General features: G+C 42.8%; 1 protein-coding gene across 1 annotated transcript in view; it reads right to left on the bottom strand.

The window, feature by feature from the left end:
• Positions 1–26,054, bottom strand: part of LOC109252909 (zinc finger protein 432) — a 35,600-nt gene that overhangs the window by 2,250 nt on the left and 7,296 nt on the right. The window contains 1 exon segment of the mRNA XM_019425377.2: positions 19,335–21,068. Coding sequence (XP_019280922.2) covers positions 19,335–21,068 — 1,734 coding nt within the window.

Here is a 26,054-nt window from a genome sequence, read left to right as displayed (position 1 = left end):
CCTTGCTGGTTCTCACTCACTCACCTGCACGGGTTCTATCCTGGATTTCATCCTCTGCTTTCATCCATGCTTCGTCTCTGTGTTCCAACACAGAGAGTGCATCTCGTTTGGTAGCTTGACACCCTGTTCATGAGAAATGACAGAAGACTTAGATGCTTAGTGACTTGGGGTACAGTAGGTCAAGATGGGAAAATACTACATTTTAGAGACGACCAATCTCTCACATGCAAAGATTCTCTTTCAGGATAGAAAAGATTACACTGCTTTGTCTGGGGTCAAGAAAGGGGACCAAACATCGGACTCTTCTCAAGACCACAGCGATGGCAAAGCTTTCATTGAGTGATAGAGGAAAGGCCAGTGCCCAGGCACCTCTAAGTGACACAGGGGAGTTCTCCTCACCCACTGACACCAGGTTCCTGTAGTTCTCCAACATCACATCCCGGTACAAGTCCTTCTGGGCGGGGGCCAGGAGCTGCCACTCCTCCCAGGAGAAGTCCACAGCCACGTCCTCCAGTGTCAGTAATTCCTGTAACGACAACAGTCCTGTTTAATGTGAATTACTTTTAACATTTATTTATTTTTGAGACAGAGAGAGACAGCATGAACGGGGGTGGGTCAGAAAGAGAGGAAGACACAGAATCTGAAACAGACTCCAGGCTCTGAGCTGTCAGCACAGAGCCCAACGCAGGGCTCGAACCCATGGACCGCGAGATCATGACCTGAGCCGAAGTCGGATGCTCAACCAACTGAGCCACCCAGGCGCCCCTGATGTGAATTACTTTTATCAACACGGAAGAAGCATGAGGGAAGTTGTAATCACCAAAGCCTCATCCAAATATGTTTTTTTTTTTTTTTTTGAGAGAGAGATGGTGCAAGTGAGCAAGGGGCAGAAAAAGAGAGAGAGAGAGAGAGAGAGAGAGAGAGAGAGAGAGAGGGAGAGAGAGAGGGAGAGAGGAGCAGGGCTCACCTGAAGCAGGGCTCAGGTTTACCCAAAGCCAAATGCAGGACTCAAGTTCACCCAGAGCCCGACGCATGGCTCGAGCTCACCTGATGTGGGACTTGAACTCACAAACTGCAAGCTCATGACCTGGGCCGAAGGCAGAGGCTTAACTGAGCCGCCCAGGTGCCCCTATATACTTTTCTTAAATGCATTTTAGTGGAAGCAAAATCTTATCTTTCAATATATTTTAGCACCATTTTCTTTTTCACTTATTTATTTTTCCTTCAACTTTTTACTTAAATAGTTAGTTAACATACAGGGCGATATTGGTCTCAAAAATAGAATTCAGTAGTTCATCACAGGGCACCTGGGTGGCTCAGTCGGTTGAGTGTCCAACTCTTGATTTCGGCTCAGGTCATGATCTCATAGTTCAAGAGTTTGAGCCCCGTGTTGGGCTCTGTGCTGATAGCCCAGAGCCTGCTTGGAATCTCTCTCTCCTCTCTCTCTGCCTTTCTCCTGCTTGCTCTCTGTATATCAAAATAAATAAATGTAAAAAAAAAAAAAAAGAATTCAGTGGTTCATCACTTACCTACAACACCCAGTGTTCATCATAAAAAGTGCCCTCCTTACTTTCCATCACCCAACTAGCCCACCACTCTCCCACTCCCTCCATTAACCCTCAGTTAAAAGGGTTATCCTTAAAAGTCTCTTATGGTTTGGGCCACCTGGATGGCTCAGTCAGTTGAGTGTCTGACCTTGGATCAGGTCATGATCTTGGAGTCCTTGAATTAGAGCCACATGTCGGGCCGTATGCTGATAGCTCAGAGCCTGGAACCTGCTTCGGATTCTGTGTCTCCCTCTGTCTCTGCCCCTGCCCTGCTCGCACTCTCTCTCTCTCAAAAATAAATAAACATTAAAAAAAAATTAAGAGTCTCTTTTGGTTTGTTTCCTTCTCTCTCTTTTTCCCGTTACCATATGTTCATCTGTTTTGTTTCTTAAATTCCACATGAGTGAAATCATATAGTATTTGTCTTTCTCTGATTATTTCGCTTAGTATAATAATATACTCTAGCTCTATCCACATAGTTGCAAATGGCAAGATCTCATTCTTTTTGATCGCTGAGTAATATTCCATTGCATATATATACCACTTCTCTATCCATTCATCAGTTGATGGACATTTGGGCTCTTTCCATACTTTGGCTATTGTTCATAATGCTCCCACAAACATCGGGGTGCATGTGCCCCTTCGAATCTGTATTTCTGTATCCTTTGGGTCAATACTTAGTAGTGCAATTGCTGGGTCATAGAGTAGTTCTATTTCTAACTTTTTAAGGAATCTCCATACTGTTTTCGAGTTGCTGCTCCAGTCTGCATTCGCATCAACAGTGTAAGAGGGTTCCCCTTCCTCCGCATCTTTGCCAACACCTGTTGTTTCTTGTGTTGTTAATTTTAGCCATTCGTTCTGACAGGTGTGAGGTGGTATCTCATCATGGTTTTGATTTGTATTTTCCCTGATGATGAGTGATGTTGAGTATCTTTTCATGTGTCCATTAGTCCTTTGGATGCCCTCTTTGAAGAAGTGTCTATTCATTCTTCTTCCCATTTCTTAACTGGATTATTTGTTTTTTGGGTATTGAGTTGGTAAGTTCTTTATAGACTTTGGATACTGACCTTTATCAGATATGTCACTTGCAAATATCTTCTCCCATTCCATAGGCTGCCTTTTAGTTCCATTGGTTGTTTCCTTTGCTGTGCAGAAGATTTTTATCTTGATGAGGTCCCAATAGTTCATGTTTGCTTTTACTCTCCTTGCCTCTGGAGATGTATCTAGTAAGAAGTTGCTACGGCCAAGGTCAAAGAAGTTGCTGCCAGTGTTCTCTTCCAAGATTTTGATGGTTTCCTGTCTCACATCTAGATCTTTCATCCATTTTGAATTTATTTTTGTGTCCAGTTTCATTCTTCTGCACGTAGCTGTCCAGTTTTCCCAACACCAGTGGTTGAATAGGCTTTCTTCCCCACACTGGATATCTTTTCCTGCTTTGTCAAAGACTAGTTGACTACATAAGCACCATTTTCAAATACTAAAAATAGGCAAATAACACCAGGACAAATAAAATATTTTTACTTTACAAGAAAACTTCACAGCCAATATGAGCATCAACCAGACCACATTCACAGTTTATAAGATAGTATTTTTAATAAATGTAAGAGAATAAGAAAAACCATACAAGGTATATCTAATGCAAAAAGACCACTAAAGTTGATTAGGAATATTTGGGGGGAAAAAAAGAAACTTCTAATAGACAAACATACATACACATACATCTATCAGTAGACAGAAAACAGCACATTAGATACACTGCAGTAAGCTGGAATATAACTGAAGAAATTACCAAAAATGGACCACAGAAAAGAAGGTTAATGTAAGAAAGAGATTAATAAGCATACAGTGTCAAAAGATCTGATATATACCAGCTTATAGTTTCTCAAAAATAAAAGGAATACTGGAGAAGCAGTATCCAAAGACCTAAAAGCTGCAAAACTCACAACTAATTAAATACTCCAAACCTCAGATTCACAACTCCCAAAAAACTCCAAGCAGGAAGTCTATACCTCAACGCATTAGACTATGATACACCAAATGCAAAGGGAAACTATAAAAGCATCCAGATACAAAAGCCAGATCACCTACAGCAGAAACAACCAAATTCAGAAAAGAATGCAATATTCTTTTCAAAGCCCTGATTTTTTGTGCCAAAATGGCCAGGCATGAAGGCCATTTGATATTGAAACACAGGACTCTCCTTGTGAAGTGTGGACAGCATTGTGTACTCCTAGTCACGGTGACTGTACTCAAGACTGTTGCCAACCTAGGAAGTTCACCTAAACCTCATTGTCCAGAGTTTTCACTGAGGCCTCATGATTTATGCATGATTTACTGAAACACAGACTACATCACTGAACTCAATCTCCAGGTTCCTTCCCCTTCCTGGAGGTCACCTGGTTCAAAGCCACAAATCACATGGTTGGTCCTTCTGGCATGGACAGTCCCGTCTTGAGTCACCTCATTAGCACAAATTATTTAGGGCCTACATGAGTCACTTCATTGACATAAACTATAAAGTGTGGTCCCCGTGGCCCATGATGAATAACAAAGACACTCCAATCACACAGGTAATTCCACGGGTTTAGAGGTGACCTCATACAATTGTGCGTGTGAATTCCATCTTGCTAACAGAACCTGTCCTTTGATGACTTTGATGTAACAAGTGGCATGTTGGGGGGCCCATGTGGCAAGGAACTAAAAAGTAAGAATCTTATACGAGCAGACAGGTAGGAACTGAGGATCTCATCTGATCGGCCCTTCTGGAAATGAATCCTGCCAAAAACCCAATAAGTGAGCTTAGAAGTGCATCCTTCCCCACCTGAGCCTCCAGATCAGACGCCACCCTGGCTTACACCTTGATTACAGGCTCAGGAAAGAGTGTGAAACAAAGTACCCAGAAGCAACATGACACAAAATATTTGGCTTTTGGCCCTGGTTCCAAGTACAAAGAACTCTGAAAATGCCTAGAATCTCCAGTGTTAAGTGTTTCTTGTGTGCTAATGAGATGACTGGTAGCCCAGGCTATCACACCACTGCAGGATGGGGGCTGGATGCCAGAAGAACAAACCCATGATTACAGGGTTGAACTTTTGGCCACGCCTCCCAACCTCCATAGAGGGGAGAAGGATTGGAGATGGAGTTTACGTGGCCAATGATTTAATCCATCATGTCCACATAACAAAATCTTCACAAAACCCCCAAAACTACAGGTTCAGCAAGCTTCCTCCAAGTTCATTAGCACATCGAGGTCCTAGAAGGGTTGCAGTCCTCCACACTGTCCTGAGAAAGGGACCATGGAAACCGTGATAAATTTAGAGCCCATCAGGGGCACCTGGATGGCTCAGTCAGTTAAGCGTCCAACTTCCGCTCAGGTCATGATCTTGCAGTTCATGAGTTCCAACCCCACATCAGACTCTGTGCTGACAGCTCAAAGCCTGAAGCCTCCTTTGGATTCTGTTTCTCCCTCTCTCTCTGCCCCTCCTCCACTCACACTCTGTCTCTCTCTCTCTCTCAAAAAATAAATACACGTTTAAAAAAAAATTTAGAGCCCATCAGTCAGTGCAGGAGACCAAGACTTGTGATTGGCATCTTAAGTGGGGGCATTTTGCTGGTCTGCAGCCTTAAATCCGTGTAACCAGTTGCTAACTGCAGGTACTCAGTGTCAGAGAATTGGAGAAGTGGTGTTGGAAGAGATCCAATATCTGGTGTCAGGAGGAAAAAACCTCACACGGTGTCAAAGGTGCTATGAGTAAAAACAACACAGTCTAGCTAAATCATGTTAAAATTATTGACCACAGAAAGTATGAGATTAAAAAAAGGTGTTGTTTGAAGTTGCTAAGTTTTGGAGTAATTTGTCAGGCAGCTGAGAAAAACTCACTTCTGTTTTTCTTTACACACTCACACAGAATACCTCAGTGACCAGATGTGTGGGTTTTCCACACCAAGAAATTCTGGCACCAACCACCTGGAGTCGACATAGACCCCACACGTTTACTATATTGTAAAGGACATTTTACAGGATACAAATGAGGGGAGCCTGGCTGGCTCAGTCGGTAGAACACGCAACTCTTGACCTTGGGGTCATGAGTTTGAGCCCCACGTGTGGCACAGAGTTTACTTAAAAATTAAAAAAAAAAAAAAAAAAGGATATGAATGAACAGCCGAGATGAAGAGGCACCTAGTGAAAGGTCTGGAAAGTCCCAAACCCACAAGCTTCTGTCCCTGTGGAGCTGGGGTACGCCACCCTCCCAGAATGTAGATGTGTCTACCCATCCAGAAGCTTTGCAAATCCTGTACTTTTGCGCTTTTTATGGAGACCTCATTGCATGGGCATGATCTAATAATCAATTACTAATTCATTATCCAGTACCTCTCCCTTCTCAGGAGGATGGCGGGTGGGGCTACAAGTTCCGCGCTTCTAATCATGACTTGGTCTTTCTAGTGATCAGCCCCCACAGGGGACATCCAGGAGCCCACACCAAGAGTCACCTTATTAGAACAAAAGACGGTCCTATCACCCAGAAAATTCCAAGAGATGTAAGAGCCCAGTGACAGACATTCCTATCACCAGGAAATTATAAGGGTTTCAGAAGAACTCTTGGGCATGAGCCAGGGTAAAAGACTAAGTATTAACAGGAACCAGGGGCAGAGATTTACATATATATATGTTCTTATTTCATAGCATCAATACTTAATGAATATGGGAGATAAACTTTTAAAGAAAGAACTTATGAAAGAATAGAAGAAAATACGGAATGTTTATAGCACAAGTAAGAAACCATGAAGAAAAAGACTAACACATTTTAATTTGAATAAAAAAATAAAACTTTTGCATGGAGAAAAATATTAAGGACAAAAGCTAAAAGACAAGGAAAATTCTAGAAAAATATTTGCAACATATAAAAGGATCAATATACCACAAGACAAATAATATAAATCAGTAAGATAAAAAAGTTAACTTTTATTTTTTTAAATTTTTTTAATGTTTACTTATTTTTGAGAGAGAGAGACACAGAGTGTGACTGGGGCAGGGGCAGAGAGAGAGGGAGACACAGAATCTGAAGCAGGCTCTAGGCTCTGAGCTGTCCACACAGAGCCCAACGTGGGGCTTGAACCTACAAATGGTGAGATCATGACCTGAGCTGAAGTCTGATGCTTAACCAACTGAGAGACCCAGGCGCCCCTAATTTTTAAAATGAGCAAAGAAGAAATAATCCAAAAAAGCAACAAAGAGACATGTATCTGACCCTCACAACTGATGAGGAAAATGCAAAATGAAATAAGGCAAGAGAATATTAGATCCTACAAACTGAAAAATATACAATTTGATAACATAACAACAAGTGTTGGCAAGCTGTGGGGCACTGAATGCTATTACATACTGCTTTCTATCAACCAGGCACTGTTCTAAATGCTTTCTCTAGATTAACTCACCCTTCCTTCCTCCCTCCCTCCCTCCCTCCCTTCCTTCCTACGTGTCTGTCTGTCTGTCTGTCTATCTATCTATCTATCTATCTATCTATCTTTGAGAGAGACCAAGCACATGCTCGTGCTCATGTTCACGGGAGAGGGGCAAAGGGAGAGGGAGAAAGAGAATACTGAGCAAGCTCCACACCCAGCATGAGCCTGATGAGGGGCTCCGTATCACAACTGTGAGATCATGACCTGAGCCTAAACCAAGAGTCAGATGCTTGGGGGGCCTGGGTGGCTCAGTCGGTTAAGCAACTGACTCTTGATTTCGGCTCAGGTCATGATTTCACAGTTCAGTTCGTCACTGACAGTGCGGAGCCTGCTTGGGATTCTCTCTCTCTCTGCCTCCTCCCCGGCTCATGCATGAGAGCTATCTCTCAAAATAAAAAGACTTAAAAAAAAAGAGTCAGATGCTTAACCAACTGAGCCCCTAGATTAACTCATTTTGTTTATTTATCTACTTACTTACTTATTTTTATAATTTATTTATTTTTGAGAGAGAGACAGAGCACAAGTGGGGAAGGGGCAGAGAGAGAGGGAGACGCAGAATCCAAAGCAGGCTCCAGGCTCTAAGCTATTAGCAGAGCTCGACACGGGCTCAAACCCACAAACTGCGAGATCATGACCTAAGTCAAAGTCAGACACTTAACCAATGGAGCCACCCTGGTGTCCCTTATTTATTTATTTTTAGTGTTTATTTATTTTTGAAAGAGAGACAGAGTGTGGGCAGGGGAGGGGCAGAGAGAGAGGAAGACATAGAATCCAAAGCAGGCTCCAGGCTCTGAGCTGTCAGCACAGAGCCCAAGGCGGGGCTCAAACCCACGAACCATGAGATCATGACCTGAGCCGAAGTTGGTCGCTTAACTGACTGAGCCACCCAAGTGCCCCGATCCAAACCCTTAATAGAGAAACACACTTTCCACTTACTACTGCCAAATCTCTACTCAAACTCCACTTCAATTACCTATTTATGGAGGACCATTTGAAAGTCATGCAACCTTTCCACTTTCGTAGGCCATTTCAGTGGTTTTATTCCTGAATAAAATCAGACTGCTATGAAGTTGGTTCCCTGGGTCACCAGACTATGGTGCTCTGAAGAACTGTATCCTCTGAGCTCTGCTTGGCATATGGCATATTCCCAGAGGAGGCCCTCAGTAAGAGACAGCTATAGAAAATCTGCTTTTCCACTTACCAGAAGGCTGTGGGTGAGGATATACCCCAATGATCCCCTCCCAAGACATCCACTGACGAAATTTCCCAAGACCTAAGTGACATAAACTATTGAATCCCCCAAGAGACTGGTCTGCCTGCCCCACAGAGTCAGTGGACATCACGTAGCTTTTCATGTCCGTCTGATTGTGATGTCTGTTAGAGATACGAGAGGCAAAGTGACAGCTAATGTAACCCACAGTGTTCCGATGTCATCCTTTAGGATGACGCCTGTGAGTAATATATTCCTGATCTCACTTTGCCCTACTTTTGAATTTAGGGTCTAAGTTAATTTCTCCCTAGAACCCAAGTATCCCAGTTTATACTTCTTTTAGTTGAATTGATTTTTTCCAGGTCACCACAAATATGTCAGAAAACACAGGAAAGATGTAGCAAAAGAAAATTACCTGGGCCTTGATCATTTTCTTCTGTGCTCAGGAAGCAGTAACATGGATTCTATGACTTTGGTGTCTCCTGCATCTGCCACGAAGTTCTTAGAGTCAGAAATCTTGGTGTCCCCTCGAAGTTCTCCCCAGAAGCAATGATAGCCAAGTCCAAGAACTTCCTCTTTCTTCCCTCATTCCTTCACTTGACCTCTCTTGCTCCTGGGGACCCAGGACCTGTGGGGTAAAGAGCAAACGGACTTTGCCTACACATTCGCCCTGGGCCCAGGTGTTGTTACTGCTGCTATGAACTTACCTTAAAGGACCCCAATATTCCCAACGGTTCCTTCATTTGGTGCCCCTGAGGCTTTCACACCGTAAGGCAATAAAGCAGGGGAGTTCTAAATGTGTGAAAGGTATGCCTTTCCTCTGTGGAGCGGAAGTGGCATGGCTATTAAAGGGGAGTTGGGAAAGCAAAAGCAGAAGAGCACAATGCCTCAGAAGAAGGCGGATTATCAGGCACATCCATTCAGGACATATGGAAGGTTCCAAAGATCTGGACAATGTGCATTTAAAAAGCAAATGTGGGGGCGCCTGGGTGGCTCGGTCGGTTAAGCATCCGACTTCGGCTCAGGTCATGATCTCGTGGTCCGTGAGTTCGAGCCCCGCGTCAGGCTCTGTGCTGACAGCTCGGAGCCTGGAGCCTGCTTCAGATTCTGTGTCTCCCTCTCTCTGACCCTCCCCCGTTCGTGCTCTGTCTCTCTCTGTCTCAAAAATAAAATTAGAAAAACGTTAAAAAAAAAAAAAAATAAATAAATAAAAAGCAAATGTGGCCAGGGGCGCCTGGGTGGCTCAGTCAGTTAAGCATCCAACTTTGGCTCAGGTTATTACCTCACAGTTTGTGGGTTCAAGCCCCTCATGGGACTCTGCACTGACAGCTCAGAGCCTGGAGCCTGCTTCAGAGCCTGTGTGTCCTTCTCTCGGACTCTCCCCTGCTCCCACTCTCTCTCAAAAATTAAAAAAAAAAAAAAAAAAAAAAAAGTTTTTTTTAATAAGCATTAAAAATAATTTTAAAAAAACCCAGCACATCCTGTATAAGTTCATTTATATAAAACTTAAAAATATATAAACTAGCCTATAGTAATGAAAACTAGATGAGTGGTGGCTTGGGGACAGATGGGGAAGTATGAGAGGGGTAGATTAAAAAGGAGCATAAAGAAAATTTGGTGCTGAGGGGTGTGTTTATGATCTTCATGGTGGTGATACTTTCATGAGTATATATGTCAAAATACCAATCAATATGACTTTTTTTAAGTTTATTTATCTTGAGAGAGAGACAGACAGACAGAAAGGGGCAGAGAGAGAGGGAAAGAGAGAGAATCCCAGACGCCACTCTCAGTACCGGGCCCCATGTGGGGATCGAATGCACAAACCATGAGATCATGACCTGAGCCAAAATCAAGAATCAGTCGCTTAACTGACTGACCACTCAGGTGTCCCCCAATCAATATAACTTAAATATCTGTGGCTTACTGTAAGTCAATTTTGCCTCAATAAATCACTTGGGAAAAAGGGGAAAAACCTGGTGAGAATTATAATATAGACCAAAATTTAATGCCAATCAAAAAAGGTGGCAACAGAAGACTATACATACTTTATGATTCTGTTTATAAGAAATGTCCAGAAATTGCAAACTAATAGACCCAAGAAGATGATCAGTGGTTGTGCATGGCTGGGGGTAGGAGTGGAGAAGGAGTGGATAGAAGACCAAGAAAACTTTTCAGAGTGATGAAAATGCTTTAAAACTGGATTGTGCTCGGGGCACCTGGGTGGCTCAGTCGGTTAAGCGTCCGACTTCAGCTCAGGTCACGATCTCACGGTCCGTGAGTTGGAGCCCCGCGTCGGGCTCTGGGCTGACAGCTCAGAGCCTGGAGCCTGTTTCAGATTCTGTGGCTCCCTCTCTCTGCCCCTCCCCCACTCATGCGCGCTCCCTCCCTCAAAGATAAATAAAGCTTTAAAAAATCTAAAATCTCGATAAGTATAGTAAACTTAAATTTTTTAAATGTTTATTTATTTTTGAGAGAGAAAGCGCAAGCAGGGGAGAGGCAGAGAGAGAGGGAGACCCAGAATCCTAAGCAGGCTCCAGGCTCTAAGCTGTCAACACAGAGCCCGACGCAAGGCTCGAACCCACGAACGATGAGATCACGACCTGAGCCGAAGTCCTACGCTTGACGGAATGAGCCACCCGGGCACCCCCTTAAAGGCAAGAACAAGAACTACATCTTTAACAGTAAATGTATCACTAGCTCACCCCGAACACACTGAATTTTGCGGAGACAGTGAGAAGAGTGGTGATGTGGGGAGGCAAAGTTTTTTCTTAGGTCCGTGAAGACCCTGAAGGAGTGAACTGGGTTTCGATTAACTGGGGAAATGCAGGCTTCAGGTCTGTTTACGGCATTCAGGGTTTGAGCCTGAACCTTCCGATTCTCCGAGGACCCTGGTCCTCCTCAAACACTGACAGCGCCCACCGTGCGTCTCGGCGAGTGAGTCGTCCATTAAACGCCATACTGAACCAACCCAGGCTTCTCTAACACGGAGCCCCACATTAACTCGCGAACCTGAACGAGACACGCGTTCACGGAAAAAAAAACCTTCCACCCGACTTCTCACGCACCGAGTCCCGTAAGCAGCGTGATCCACGTGGACCTCGAACCCTAACACTGTCGGCCTCTCGGTGGACGATTTCCTCAGACTCTTAATCACCGGTTCCCAAAGGCCCCATCACTACCCCGGATTCCTCAATGACTGAACCCAAATAAAATCCCAACGGCGGTCCTTCACACGCGCTCCCGTTTCACGGACGCCACAGGCGGCGAGCCAAGCCCAGAACCCGACTCACCTGAACCAGTACCCCTCCAAACGCCGCGGGTAGAGACGAAAGGCCGCCCACGTCCGAAGCTACTTCCTGGTCGGAAGCCCTTCTTCGCAGTACCCAGGGTCTCGGATACACAGGAACCAGCGAATCCCGCGAGGACCTGAGGGCGCTGAGGGATTTCGGGGCTCCGACGGCGGGCTCCGCTCTATGATGTCAGCGGCCACGCCCACCCCGGCGTTTCTAACGGGAGGGGCCAGAGCGGCTCTGCGAGGAGGCCAAAATCATTACTGGCCACCTCAGTGTTTTCACCTCCCCCGTGCGAGGGATGACCAACAAAGCGGTACTAACCAGGTGAGACTTCAGAGACCGGTGCTTACCGAAGGCCACCAGGCACATTTATCCGTCAGGGGAAGAAAGATGGCAGCGCCCTTGTGCACGGCCGGGCGCCGACGTCAGACTGGAGCACCATGGGCGCGGCCATCTTAGAGAAAGGCAGGTGTCCGTATGGCTGAGATGGGCTCGTGCCCCGACAGACGGCGGGGGGAAAAGGTTTGTAGAACCTGAGACGTCTTGGAGAAGCGGCGGTCACAGAGTTGACAAAAGCAGTGGTCACTTGACATCTTGGGTGTGGGGAGAGGGCGGTTGTGTTTAAGGAACACTGCCATTGAAGGGACGAAGCCAATAGGGCGGAGCTTCCTAATAGATGCTAATGTCCCCCCCGGGAGTAGATACATAGCTACCTCTAGCGGGAAGGGATGAAGTGAAGGTGCAAACGAGTATGTTTCCTTCCAAAGATAGATGAAGGTGACCGTGGGACATTGCAGAATATGAAATTACGAGATGATACTTTGCACATTTCCCAAATTAAAAAAAAAAAGCACACTTTAAAATTTTATTACTATTTAGGCGTGGGAGGTTTAATCTTAGAAGATGTTAAGTAGCTACTCCCTTTATTTTTTTTTTTTTAAGTTTCTTTAAATTTATTTTTGAGACAGGGAGAGACAGAGCATGAACAGGGGAGGGTCAGAGAGAGGGAGACACAGAATCTGAAACAGGCTCCAGGCTGTCAGCACAGAGCCCAACGCAGGGCTCGAACTCACGGACCGCGAGATCGTGACCTGAGTTGAAGTCGTCCGTTTAACGGACTGAGCCACCCAGGCGCCCCTAGCTACTCCCTTTTTAGAAGGCAACTTGAATCAATTTAAAAATTTCTCTTTGACCTAGAAATTCTAATTGCAACAGTTTACTCGGTAAAAATGTTTCTTAATATTAACCACATTGGCTTTTGTAATTTAGAAGAAAAAAACTAAATGTACAGTAATACACAAATACTTTGGTAAATTGTGGAATATCCACTCAGAGAAACAGTATATAGAAATTGAAAAGAATATATGGTAGGGGCCTCTGGGTGGCTCAGTCGGCTAAGCCTCCGGCTCTCGATTTTAGCTCGGGTCATGATCTGAGGGTTCATGAGATGGGTTCATAAGACTTGAGCCCTGCATCAGACTCTGCATTAACCATGCGGAGCCTGCTTGGGATTCTCTCTCTCTCTCTGCCCCTCCTCTGCTTGTTCTCTCTCTCAAAATAAATAAGCTTAAAAAAGAGAGAAAAGAATATACTGCAACTGTCAGTTTAAATAAGGAAATATAACTTTTCTCAAGAAGAATAAAGCACGTCTGCTGGATAGTATAAATATTATGACCCCCGTTATGGGAACAGATCATAAATATTTGTCATTGGCTAAATATTTAGTTTGGATTACTTCAGGGTCTATACTTATGGGTAGTGAATGTCAGAAGTTTTCATATTCTTGCAGGCCTGGCTGGCTCAGTCCGTGGAGCGTGCCATTCACTCTTGATCTCTGGGTTGTGAGTGTGAGCCCCACGTTGGGTGTAGAAATGACTTAAAAAAAATAAAATCTTGGAAAAAAATAAAAGGTTCATTCTTGAGTCACTGAAGAGATATCATTTTTTTAAAAAGTTTTCACATTCCCAATTTTTGCAGTTTTCCATTAACATCTTTGTATCATGATTCTGTTACTTTAATATTATAAAAAGATGTCAATCTTAGAAAAGTTTTAGAATATTTAATGATGTAGATGTTCATAACATAGTAAATATAATAAAAAGCCTCATTTTTCTTTCATGAAAGACATACTTACATATGTTTGAAAATTTGGGAGAAGATACTGTTAACAATGCTAGACTCTCAGGTACAGTTATGGGTGATTTAAGATGTCTTCATTTGCTTATATATGTTTTCTAGTTTCTATACGTTTAGAACTTAGTGTTGGCATAATTTCTTAATAGTATTATATTCCCTTCAAGGATTAAATGGGCAGCCCCATTCACCTGGGATGTCAAGCTCTGAAAAGTGAGTTCAGCATCTGGTCCAGAGAGCTCAGGGCAGCCTGGGTAGCCTATTCTTGGACCCTGCCTGATCAGTTTCCTTGCCATGGCAGGATGTGTAGATTCACAGAAGGATAAGAAGTAAAAGGGTTCTAAGCGCTTGCTTGCTAGAGCATTCATGCCTGTTTGTTTGTTTGTTTGTTTGTTTGTTTGTTTTTACTGTAGAGTGCTCAGAATCCATCCTGTTACAGAGTGGAGATGGTGACAGAACACTAATCCAGGATTTAGGGAAGAGATGTTAAAATTTAAGAATAGTTCACAAAGATCATTTTATAAATGCAGGGTCCCGGACCCCAATACTAGAGGTTCTGGTTTAGGAGGTCTGGAGTGTGACTCAAGGATTTGTATCTTTTTCAAGCTTTTCAGAGAATGCTGAGGCAGGAAGCCCAGAGAAAACACTTAGAAACTGATCTGGAGTGTTCCTGGCTTACAAATATGCTGGCTGGTTACCCTCAGTACACTTAGGTCTTGGTTCAAATTACATCTGCTCAGAACAGCCTTCCTTGAAAACCCTTATTAAAATAGTTCCTCCATTACAACTTATGTACTAAGCTTAATATTTCTTCATAGCACTTAGCAGAACTGACGTTCTATTATGTATTTATTCTACTCAGTCGCATTCACGACATGATATGTACCACAAAGGCCATGACTTTGCCTGTTTTGTTCATTTTGTTCATTGATGTGTCCCCAGCGACTACAGTGGTGCCTGGCACAGTGTAAATGCTCAAAAAATATATTTTTAGGGGCGCCTAGGTGACTCAGTCAGTTAAGCATCTGACTCTTGATTTAGGCTCAGGTCATGATCTCACAGTTCATGAGTTCAAGCCCCACGTTGGGGTCTGCACTGACAGCGTGGAGCTTGCTTGGGATTCTCTCTATCCCTCCCTCTCTGTCCTCTCCCCAACTCATGCATATATGCCCACACTCTCTCTCTCTCTCAAAATGAATAAACATTAAAAAAAAAATTTATGTTTATTTTTTTATTTTTGAGAGAGAGAGAGAGAGAGACAGAGCATGAGTGGGGGAAGAGCAGAGAGAGAGACACACACAGAATCCGAAGTAGGCTCCAGGCTCTGAGCTGTCAGCACAGAGACCGACATGGGGCTTGAACCCACAAACTGTGCGATCATGACCTGAGGTGAAGTCGGACGCTTAACTGACAGAGCCACCCAGGCGCCCCCAAAATTTTTTTTAAATAAATGAATTACTCAACACTAAGTTGGTAATGAATTTTACCTTAACACTGCATGGCAAATGTCTTTTTTTCCCCACAAGTAGGATTTGTAAATTGGATTGCATATCCTTATTATATCAAGAGAAATAACTGACCAAAAAAGAGAGAACCAGAAAAAAGAGAGAACAAGAGCCCTTTTGCTATGAAAACTAACAATTTGTTGCCAGCAGATCTGCTCAAGAATTACTAAAGGAAGTTTTAACATAAAGGAAATGACAGAAGGAAACATGAAACATCAGGAATGAAGAAAAGGGAACATATGGCCAACTAATTTTTGACCAAAGCAGGAAAGAATATCCAATGGAATAAAGCAGTCTCTTCAGCAAGTGGTGCTGGGAAAACTGGACAGCGACATGCAGAAGAATGAACCTGGACCGCTTCCTTACACCATACAAAAAAACAAACAAACAAACAAACAAAAAAACTCAAAATGGATGAAAAACCTGAATGTATGATAGGAAGCCATCAAAATCCTAGAGGAGAAAGCAGGCAAAAACCTCTTTGCCCTTGGCCACAGCAACTTCATACTCAACACATCTCCAGAGGCAAGAGAAACAAAAGCAAAAATGAACTATTGGGACCTCATCAAAATAAAAAGCTTCTGCACAGCAAAGGAAACAATCAGCAAAACTAAAAGGCAACCAACAGAAGGGAGAAGATATTTGCAAACAACATATCAGATAAAGGATTAGTATCTAAAATCTATAAAGAACTTACCAACTCAACACCTAAAAATAAATAATCCAGTGAAGAAATGGGCAAAAGACATGAATAGACACTTCTCCAAAGAGGACATCCAGATAGCCAACCGACACATGAAAAAATGCTCCACATCACTCATCATCAGGGAAATACAGATCAAAACCACCATGAGATACCACCTCTCACGCCAGTCAGAATGGCTCACATTAACAACTCAGGCAACGACAGATGTTGGAAGGACGTGGAGGAAGAGGATCTCTAAGAGGATCTCTTTTGCATTGTTAGTGGGAATGCAAACTGGTGAAGACACTCTGGAAAACAGGAAGGAGGTTCCTCAAAAAGTTAAAAATAGAACCACCCTACGACCCAGCAATTGCACTACTAGGCATTTATCCAAGGGATACAGATGTGCTGTTTTGAAGGAGCACATGCACCCCCATGTTTATAGCAGCACTATCAACAATAGCCAAAGTATGGAAAGAGCCCAAATGTTCATCGATGGATGAATGGATAAAGAAGATGTGGTGTATATATACAATGGAGTGTTACTCAGCAATCAAAAAGAATGGAATCTTGCCATTTGCAACTACGTGGATGGAACTGGAGAGTACTATGCTAAGCAAAATTAGTCAGAGAAAGACAAATATATGAGTTCATTCTTATGAGGAATTTAAGAGACAAAACAGATGAACATAAGGGAAGTAAAAATAATATAAAAACAGGGAGGGGGACAAAACATAAGACTCTTAAATACAGAGAACAAACAGAGGGTTGCTGGAGGGGTTATGGGAGGGGGGATGGGCTAAATGGGTAAAGGGGCATTAAAGAATCTACTCCTGAAATCACTGTCGCACCATATGCTAAACAACTTGGATGTATATTAAACAATAAATAAATTAAAAAATAAAATAAAAATAAAAATATCAAAGTAAAAAAAGGAAAAGGTAAATGTATCATCAGACATGATAGGCTGTTCCCCTTTGAGTTTTTAAAATTATGTTCGATGGTTGAAAACAAAAGTAACAACTTTCCCTGATAATGGTTCTCAGCATATGCAGAAGTCCTAAGTAAGCATCACGTGCCGTTGGGAAAGCTAAGATCACCACTATGTGCTACATACACACACTGGATGGGATGTCTAGGATCCGACGTGACCGTGCCAAATGCTAGAAAAGACACAACTGGAGCATCCGTACACTGCTGGTAGGAATGTAAATTAGTATGGCTACTCAGGAAGAGTCTGGCTGTTTCTTATAAGGTTAAACACAAATTTAACATGGGTACTTATCCCAGAGAAATGAAAACTTACATTCACACGAAACTGGATTCATAGCATCTTTATTCATAACAGTGAAACACTAGAAACAACCCAAAGTCCATCAACACTGAACAGATAACCATGGTACATTCATCACAAAAGAACACTACTCGTAACAAAAAGCAAAACTATTTATATGCCCAACAAAGTGGATGGAACTTAAGGGTAATTTGCTGCATAAAATAAAGCCTGTCTTCAAAGGCTACACTGTATCATCCCATTTCAACAGCATCCTTGAAATGACAAAATCAGAGTGATGGAGTACTGGTCAGCGGTCGCCATGGGTCAGGGTTGTGGGGAGAGTGTGACTATAAGGGGCAGCACAAGGATCTTTCTTTGTGTTGGCACAATTCTGCTTCCTGCTTGTGGTGTGGTGGGATTTACAGAAATCTATATATGGGATAAAGTTTCTTAGAACTCTCCACTAAAAAACAAAACAAAACCTCACACAAATTAGTGCATGCTAAAACTAGTGAAAACCAAAAAAGGTCTATAGTTAACAGCATTGTACCAATGTTATTTTATTGGTTTTGATTATGTATTACAGTTATGTAAGATCATGTCACTGAAGAAGCTGAGTACAGGTAACTCAGGAACTTTGCATACTTTACACTTTCTTGTGAGTCTAAAATTATTTCAAAAAAATTTAGAAAAATCATATATAAGGTTATTTTTGTAAACTACTTAATGCTAACTTATAAACTTAGATAAATACATCCAAATGTTAAATTACATTTATAAATATATTCCTTTTTCTTTTGCCCAAAAGAGATGAATTTAGAGCCTCAGAAATACAAGAATCAGATGACACATGTCGGGCACAGAACACCCCTGCCTTGTGTACAACATTAACATTTAATCAGCGGTGAGAACACCCTGCTTTAAAATTATGGAATCACTGAGAATGTGATTCAAGGTACCCTGCCCCAAAATGGACATCAGGTGTATTAAGTTTAGATTTGTGACAGAAAACTCAGGTATGCATCATTTTCATGAGGCTTCTTTTCTTCAGAATTTCTGATATTTTGCTAGTTCCAACACATTTAGTGTGTTCATGAGTTTTATTTCTGCATGACTTCATGAGAAAGGATGAGGCAGAATGTATCACTAAAATCCTGCCATATTCACTGCCATTTTCCTTCAGCATGACTTTCAGACAACTATTGAGGTTTTACTTCTAGGCAACGACTTTCCCACGATCATCATGTTGCTACTGTGTGTAAGTTCACTGGTGATCTGTTATGATCACTGATTAGACAGGATCTTTATTCCCATGAGGCTTTCCTGCTCTCTCCAGTCACAAGATTCATCTTACTGTATGCTTTTCAGATATATAATTACCTAAAAATGTTTCCTCAAGACGTTTCTACATTGAATGTGTCAGAGGTTTTGTCTACCTGTTTTGACTTACGGTGTGAGGTAACTGATCACTGAAGGCACTAGCACATTCTCTGCATCCATTAGATTTCACTCCTATCCAAATTCCCTACCTTCCCAAGGGTGAAAATTTAGCAACAGGCTAATTAATCTACACTGACTTTTTCAGGTATGCTGGGAGCACACTTGTGTTTAATGAGTTCACTGAACTATCACTGTTTGTCTCCTGCCTGAGTTCACTTGTATGTAATTTCAGATTCCCTGCAAAGGATTATGTATTTTGACTTACACATTTTTTGTGTGTATTTTTTTACTGTCTATTTTTGAGAGAGAATGCAAGTGAGCCAGGGGCAGAGAGGGAGGGAGGGAGACAGAGGATCCGAAGCAGGCTCTGTGTTGAGAGCGCAGAGCCTGATGCACTGAGAGCACACAGCCTGATGTGGGGCTCACACTCACAAACCGTGAGATCACATGACCTGAGCCAAAGTTGGACGCTTAACCAACTGAGCCGCCCAGGCGCCCCCATTTCTTGTGTGTATCAACGAGGCTTGACAAATGAGAGAAATGCAATCCTCAGTTATTGAACCCATTGAGTCTTTCTCTTCTATGAATTCTTTGATGTCCAATGGTGCTGACTTGGTGTCGGAAGACTTTCTCACACTCACCACATACATAGTTTGTCTCCTGCATAAATTCCCTGGGAGGTACCGAATAGGATTTTCCACAGTCGGTACAAATAAAGGAAGTCAATCCTGTGTGAAATCTCCAATGTGGCACAAGGCGTATTTTCCTCCTCAAGGTGTGACCGCGTTCATTGTGTCATTAGGGTTTGTTTCCAGTATGAGTTCTCTGATGTACAATCAGATTTCTCTTTGAGGAGAAGCCTTTTCCACATTCACCGCATATAAAAGGTTTCTCTCCTGTATGAGTTCGCTGATGAACGATTAGACGGCTTTTCACCGTGAAGCCTTTCCCACATTCATTGCATGCATAAGGTTTCTCTCCAGTATGAATTTGCTGATGTAAAATGAGCTCGGTTTCCACAGCGAAGGCTTTACCACATTCGCTGCAGACGTAGGATTTCTCTCCTGTATGGATTTGTTGATGTACGAGGAGATAGCGTTTCATGGTGAAGCCTTTCCCACATTCACTGCACGTAAAGGGTTTCTCTCCAGTATGAGTTCGCTGGTGTACCACGAGATTGCTCTTAAAGGCAAAGCCTTTTCCACATTTATTGCATATATAGGGTTTCTCTCCAGTGTGAGTTCGCTGATGTAACATCAGTCCACTATTCACAATGAAACCTTTCCCACATTCACTGCATCTGTAAGGCTTCTCTCCAGTATGTGTTCGCTGATGTACGACCAGCCGACTCTTCAGGGGGAAGCCTTTCCCACATTCGCTGCAGACGTAGGGTTTCTCTCCAGTATGAGTTCGCTGGTGTATGATGAGCATGCTCTTCACAGTGAAGCCTTTTCCGCATTCACTGCATACGTAGGACTTCTCTACCGTGTGATTTCTCTGATGTACAATGAGATTACTCTTCCTGGGAAAGCCTTTTCCACATTCGTTGCATACATAGGGTTTCTCTCCGGTGTGAGTTCGCTGATGTTCAATCAGTCGACTCTTCATGGTGAAACCTTTCCCACATTCATTGCATAGATAGGGTTTCTCTCCTGTGTGATTTCGCTGATGTATGAGGACATAGTGCTTCGTGGTGAAGCCTTTCCCACATTCGCTGCAGATGTAGGGTTTCTCTCCTGTGTGAGTTCGCTGGTGTATGATGAGCATGCTCTTCCCAGTGAAGCCTTTCCCACATTCACTGCATACATAGCATTTCTCTCCAGTATGATTTCGCTGATGCACAATGAGATTACGCTTCCCTGGGAAACCTTTGCCACATTCGCTGCAAACATAGGGTTTCTCTCCGGTGTGAGTTCGCTGGTGTTCAATTAGACGGCTCTTCATGGTGAAGATTTTTCCACAATCATTGCATATAAAGGATTTCTCTCTTTTATGAATTCTCTGATGTTCGTTGAGCCTGGACTTTCTGGAGAAAACTTTTGCACAAATATTGCATCCATAAGGTTTCTCTCCTGTATGAACTCTGTGATGATCTGTCAGCTGAGACTTCTTAACGAAGGCTTTTCCACATTCACCACACACATGGGCTTTCTCTATTTCATGAGTTCTCTGATGCTTAGTGACTTGGGACTTGTTGCTGACGGGTCTTGTACTTACAGGGAATTTAACCGCAGAATGAAAATCTTCACGCTTATCATGCAGAAATGATTTCTCACTTCCGTTGACTTTTGTAGAGTTCCTAATTTCATAGATCTTGCTCTGGTTGGCTAAACTTAAATTTGATTTCAAAGTTTTTATATAGAACTCAAACATATGATTTTGCCTGAAAGGAAAATGACTTTTGCTTTGAGGGACGATACTTCCAAATGCATCGTGTTTGGGGTACAGTTCCATACCTTTCAGCATTCTTTCATCTTCCCAGTGACCCTGCAGGTGATTATCAACTTTGCCGGTTTCTAGAAAAGAAGAGAACAATGAATCCTTTCATAATCTCGTTTTGAATAAAACTTTATTTATTTTTTATTTTTTAGAGAGAAAGAGAGAATAAAACTTTATTTTTATTTTTTTAGAGAGAGTGACGGAGAGAGAGATCATCTCAAGCAGATTCCAGACTTGGAGCCCGATGTGGGGCTCAATCCCAAGATTCTGGGGATCACGACCCGAGCCAAAATCAAGAGTCGGACACTCAACTGACTGAGCCACCCGGGTGCCCCTGAATAAAACTTTAAGAAATTCTTTGGTGTTTCTGGGGGCGCCTGGGTGGCGCAGTCGGTTAAGCGTCCGACTTCAGCCAGGTCACGATCTCGCGGTCCGTGAGTTCGGGCCCCGCGTCGGGCTCTGGGCTGATGGCTCGGAGCCTGGAGCCTGTTTCCGATTCTGTGTCTCCCTCTCTTTCTGCCCCTCCCCCGTTCATGCTCTGTCTCTCTCTGTCCCAAAAATAAATAAAAAACGTTGAAAAAAAAAAATTAAAAAAAAAAAAAAAAAAAAGAAATTCTTTGGTGTTTCTTAAAAATGGCATTTTAGTGACAACAGTATAATACAGAATGCCATATATAAATGTTCCTTATGTCTTATACATTGATAAAAACACAATTATACAGGCAAACGAAAAGAAAAAAGCAGCAAGTGTACCAATAAGGTGACACCGTTGACAACGTATGTACATTTGGCTGCTTTCTAACCAGGAACTTGCAGAGATACTAAAACACAAGTCATTTTTGGCAGCAAATGACAAGGTCGGAGGGATACCATTCCACAGAACTTGGAAAGACATCAGGTCACAGGGGTAGAAGAGACTACTATCCAGAACGATGAGGGTTGTGTTTATTCACTCCAAGCCGTTTACTGAATGGCTCCTGTGTACAGGCACTTATGCTGGTGTTTGGAACATTTAAAATATGCCTCACTTTCACTGATCTTAAGCCTAGTTGGGGAAAACCAAATGAAGAAAAAAAAAGAAAGGAGTTGGATACTGTTAAATGTGATTAAAGGAGAAATGGACACTGGAAAGTAGAGAAAAACAGGACATACTTGCATAAGGAAAAGACAGTTAAATGATGAATTCAGCAGACAGTGGTTAGGAATCAGGGTGACCCTGCTAACTTTATGGCTTGAGCCACTGGGTAGGTAGAAACATGTCAAATGGAGATGAGATCCAGAAAGTGTTGGAAAAAGTCTGTGTTGCAAACATCGAGAGGATTATTAGGAATGTAGTATAGGGGCATCTGGGTGGCTCAGCTGTTTGAGCGTCCAACTCTTGGTTTTGGCTCAGGTCATGATCCCATGGTTCGTGGGATGGGGAGTCCTGCATCAGGTTCTGTGCTGCTTGGGGTTGTTTCTCTCCCTCTCTGCCCCTCCCCCCACACACGGTCTTTCTGTCTCTCTCTCTCAAAATAAATAAACTTAAAAAAATGTAGTATAGACATCAAGATCTGGTTGGGGGTATAAATAGAGATAGCAGTGTGGAAATAATACATACCTGTTATTCAAAAGAGGACCGGGTGAAACATTGGGAGGACACAGAGAATGAAAGATAACGAAGGTTTTAGATAGTCCAACGTTTAGTTTGCGGATTCTTTAAGTTCACTGAGAGAAACCAAATTCTGACTAGAGAGATCAGGGAAATATGCATACTAAGGTGTATATAGAAAAAATGCATTTGTTACCTAGCAAATAAGAAAGTAAGGCCTTCAGAATTTAACAAGAAAGGAAAGATACTCTTGCATTATAATCCTGTTTCTAAATATGCCTTTCTGTATAGACCACCATCCAACTAACTTCCCAAACATCAATCAGATTTAGTGGACCACAGTCCAACCTTGGTCCACCCGGCTCATATTATCCTATGTTCCAATCATACTGAATAGGCCACGCATGATTGGCAGGAAATCTTTATACAAAAAATACAAAACCAAGCACAGCCCCCCACCATGCTACCTCGATTACTCACCTATCAAACCCAGTCATCCTGGCAATAAACGTGTACATCATCATGAATACTCCCATTCATCCCTGTCCCCGCTGCTTCTCCTACAGACACCTTCTAATGCTGGCTTTCATCCAGCCAATTCCAGACCACTCTGAATAGTCAACCCCATGGCCTTGCCCATTTCCTATTTCATGCCTTCATTCCTAATTCATGGCAGCATCTTCTTAATTCAAAATGTACGTGTACCTTATACATATCATGCTGTCATTCCATTCTGATCGGACAGCCATGAGCTCTATTTCCTCTTTATTTCTAAATTAATCCCTTTATTGTTCGTGTTTAGAGTTACCTGCAGTGAAGATTTAACCTCACACAAAGAGAAGTCTGGCCCTTGCCCTTGGCTCCAGGGAAGTGATCTCTAGGCCCTTGGAATGTCCTACCTGACAGGAGTGTCTTTGTTTGCCTGGGGTCTTTGACCACTGGACATTCTAACAATGTGATTTACGATGGAGGCTTTGGGTCATGCCATATCAGTTCTAACCTTCAGACCCTCAGAGGAACTGGAGACTACAGGAATTAGCCTGATTTCTGGAGGGGCTAGAAACTAAAGTTCAGCCACGTGGGCAATGTGGGATTGAGCCCCAGTAAAAACACCCAAAGGATCAAGTGAGGTCCCCTGGTTGGCAATACTCTGTTATTGTCACACACCGTGGCTGGGAGGAGGAAATGCTGACCATGAGTCTGGAAGCACCATGTTCAGACACTTCCTGGACTCCATGTGACCCAAGAATTCCACTCCTTGATGTATACCCAAGAAAAATTAATGTTCATAGAATAATTCATAAAAGCCCCAAAAGTGGAAGAACCCAATGTCCATCAATGGATGAATAAGTAAATAAAATGTGGTATATCCATACAGTGGGAGTATTATTTGGCAATAAAAAGGAATGAAGTGCTGACACATGTTAAAGCACAGGAGAACTTCAGAAACGTTAGGCTAAATGCAAGAAGCCAGACACAAAAGACCAAATATTTTATGATTATATGAAATATCCAGAACAGGCAAATCTGTAGATATAGAAAGTAGAGCAGGGGTTGCCTGGGGCTGGGGGCCTGGGAAGAAATGTTTCTTTTTATTCTTTATCTTATTTTTTTAAAGATTTTACTTAAAAAAATTTTTTTTTAATGTTTATTTATTTACGAGAGAGACAGAGTGTGAGCATGGGAGGGACAGAGACAGAGGGAGACGCAGAATCTGAAGCAGGCTCCAGGCTCCCAGCTGTCAGCACAGAGCCCAATGCGGGGCTTGAACTCATGAACCGTGAGATCATGATTTGAACTGAAGTCAGAAGCTTAGCAGACTGAGCCATCTAGGCACCCTTTTAATGTTTGTTTATTTTTCAGAGAGAGAGGGAGACAGAGAGAGAGAGAGAGAGAGAGAGAGAGAGAGTGTGTGTGTGTGTGTGTGTGTGTGTGTGTGAATGGGGGAGGGGCAGAGAGAGAGGGAGACACAGGATCTAAAGCAGGCTCCAGGCTCTGAGCTGTCAGCACAGAGCCTGATGCAGGACTTGAACTCATGAACCATGAGATCATGACCTGAGCCGAAGTAGGCCACTTAACTGACTGAGCCACCCAGGCACTCCAAATTTTACTTTTAAAAAAAAAATTTTTTTTTTTGAGAGGGAGAGAGAGAGAGAGAGACAGAGAGACAGAGAGAGAATACGAGTCAGGGAAGGGCAGAGAGGGAGAGAGAGAGAATCCCAAGCAGGCTCCATGCTGTCAGCACAGAGCTCAATGCAGGGCTCGATATCACAAACCATGAGACCATGATCTGAGCTGAAATCAAGAGCCAGACGCTTAACCAACTGAGCCCCCCAGGCGCCCCAAAGATTTTACTTTTAAGTAATCTCTATAACCCTGAGATCAAGAGTTGCATACTCTCGTAACTGAGCCAGTAGCCAGGTGCCCTAGAAATGTTTCTTTTTAAAGTGATAGGGGCGCCTGGGTGGCTCAGTCGGTTGGGCGGCCGACTTCGGCTCAGGTCACGATCTCGCGGTCCGTGAGTTCGAGCCCCGCGTCGGGCTCTGTGCTGACGGCTCAGAGCCTGGAGCCTGTTTCAGATTCTATGTCTCCCTCTCTCTGACCCTACCCTGTTCATGCTCTGTCTCTCCCTGTCTCAAAAATAAATAAAACATTAAAAAAAAAATTTTTTTTTTAATAAAAAAAATAAAGTGATAAAAATATTTCAAAAAAGGAGCCCTAGAAATGTTTCCCTTTTTTTTTAACTTTCCTTTTTTAAATTTATTATGAGAGAGAGATAGAGAGCAAGCGGGAGAGGGGCAGACAGACAGAGGGAGACAGAATCCCAAGCAGGCTCCATGCGGGGCTTGAACTTAATGAACCGTGAGATCATGACCTGAGCCAAAATCAAGAGTCAGACACTTAACCGAATGAGCCACCCAGGTGGCCCAGAAATGTTTCTTTTTAAAGTGATTAAAATCTTTCAAAATCGGGGATAGTTACATAACTGTGTTAATGTGATACAAAGCACTCAATTGTATGCCTTAAGTTGGCAAATTGTAGACTATGTGAATTATCTTAAAACTGGTTACAAAAAAAGAATATGAAAAACAAATGATTTAGAGAAATTAGTACAACGGGAAGACTTACGATGAACCAAAGGAAAATCAGAAATATCAACCATAGGAAGGAAGCCACAGAAGCAAACACAGCTGATTTAGGCTAGACCTGATGATGTAAAACCATCTTTTCCAGTGAAACAGTCAACAGAAACTTTTCTAGTGACACAGTCAACAGAAACAGCAGAGATCTTTAAGACAAGAATGCCACAGTTAAAAGCATGGGCAGGGTAAGGTGTGCAGTACTAAGACAGAATAATGTTAAAATGGGATCAAGAGGGATTTTTTGTGTGGAGGGCAGAGGACTCCTATTCCTCATGCAGGGACTCAGAAATCTTAGGCAGGTAAAATACCCAGAACTGAATTCACACTAG

This window comes from Panthera pardus, unplaced genomic scaffold (assembly GCF_024362965.1).
Source record: "Panthera pardus isolate Hobbes unplaced genomic scaffold, ASM2436296v1 HiC_scaffold_18, whole genome shotgun sequence".
Taxonomy (NCBI): Eukaryota; Metazoa; Chordata; class Mammalia; order Carnivora; family Felidae; genus Panthera; species Panthera pardus.
Note: the sequence above shows the minus strand (reverse complement) of the source record. Positions and strands in the feature narration are given on the sequence as shown.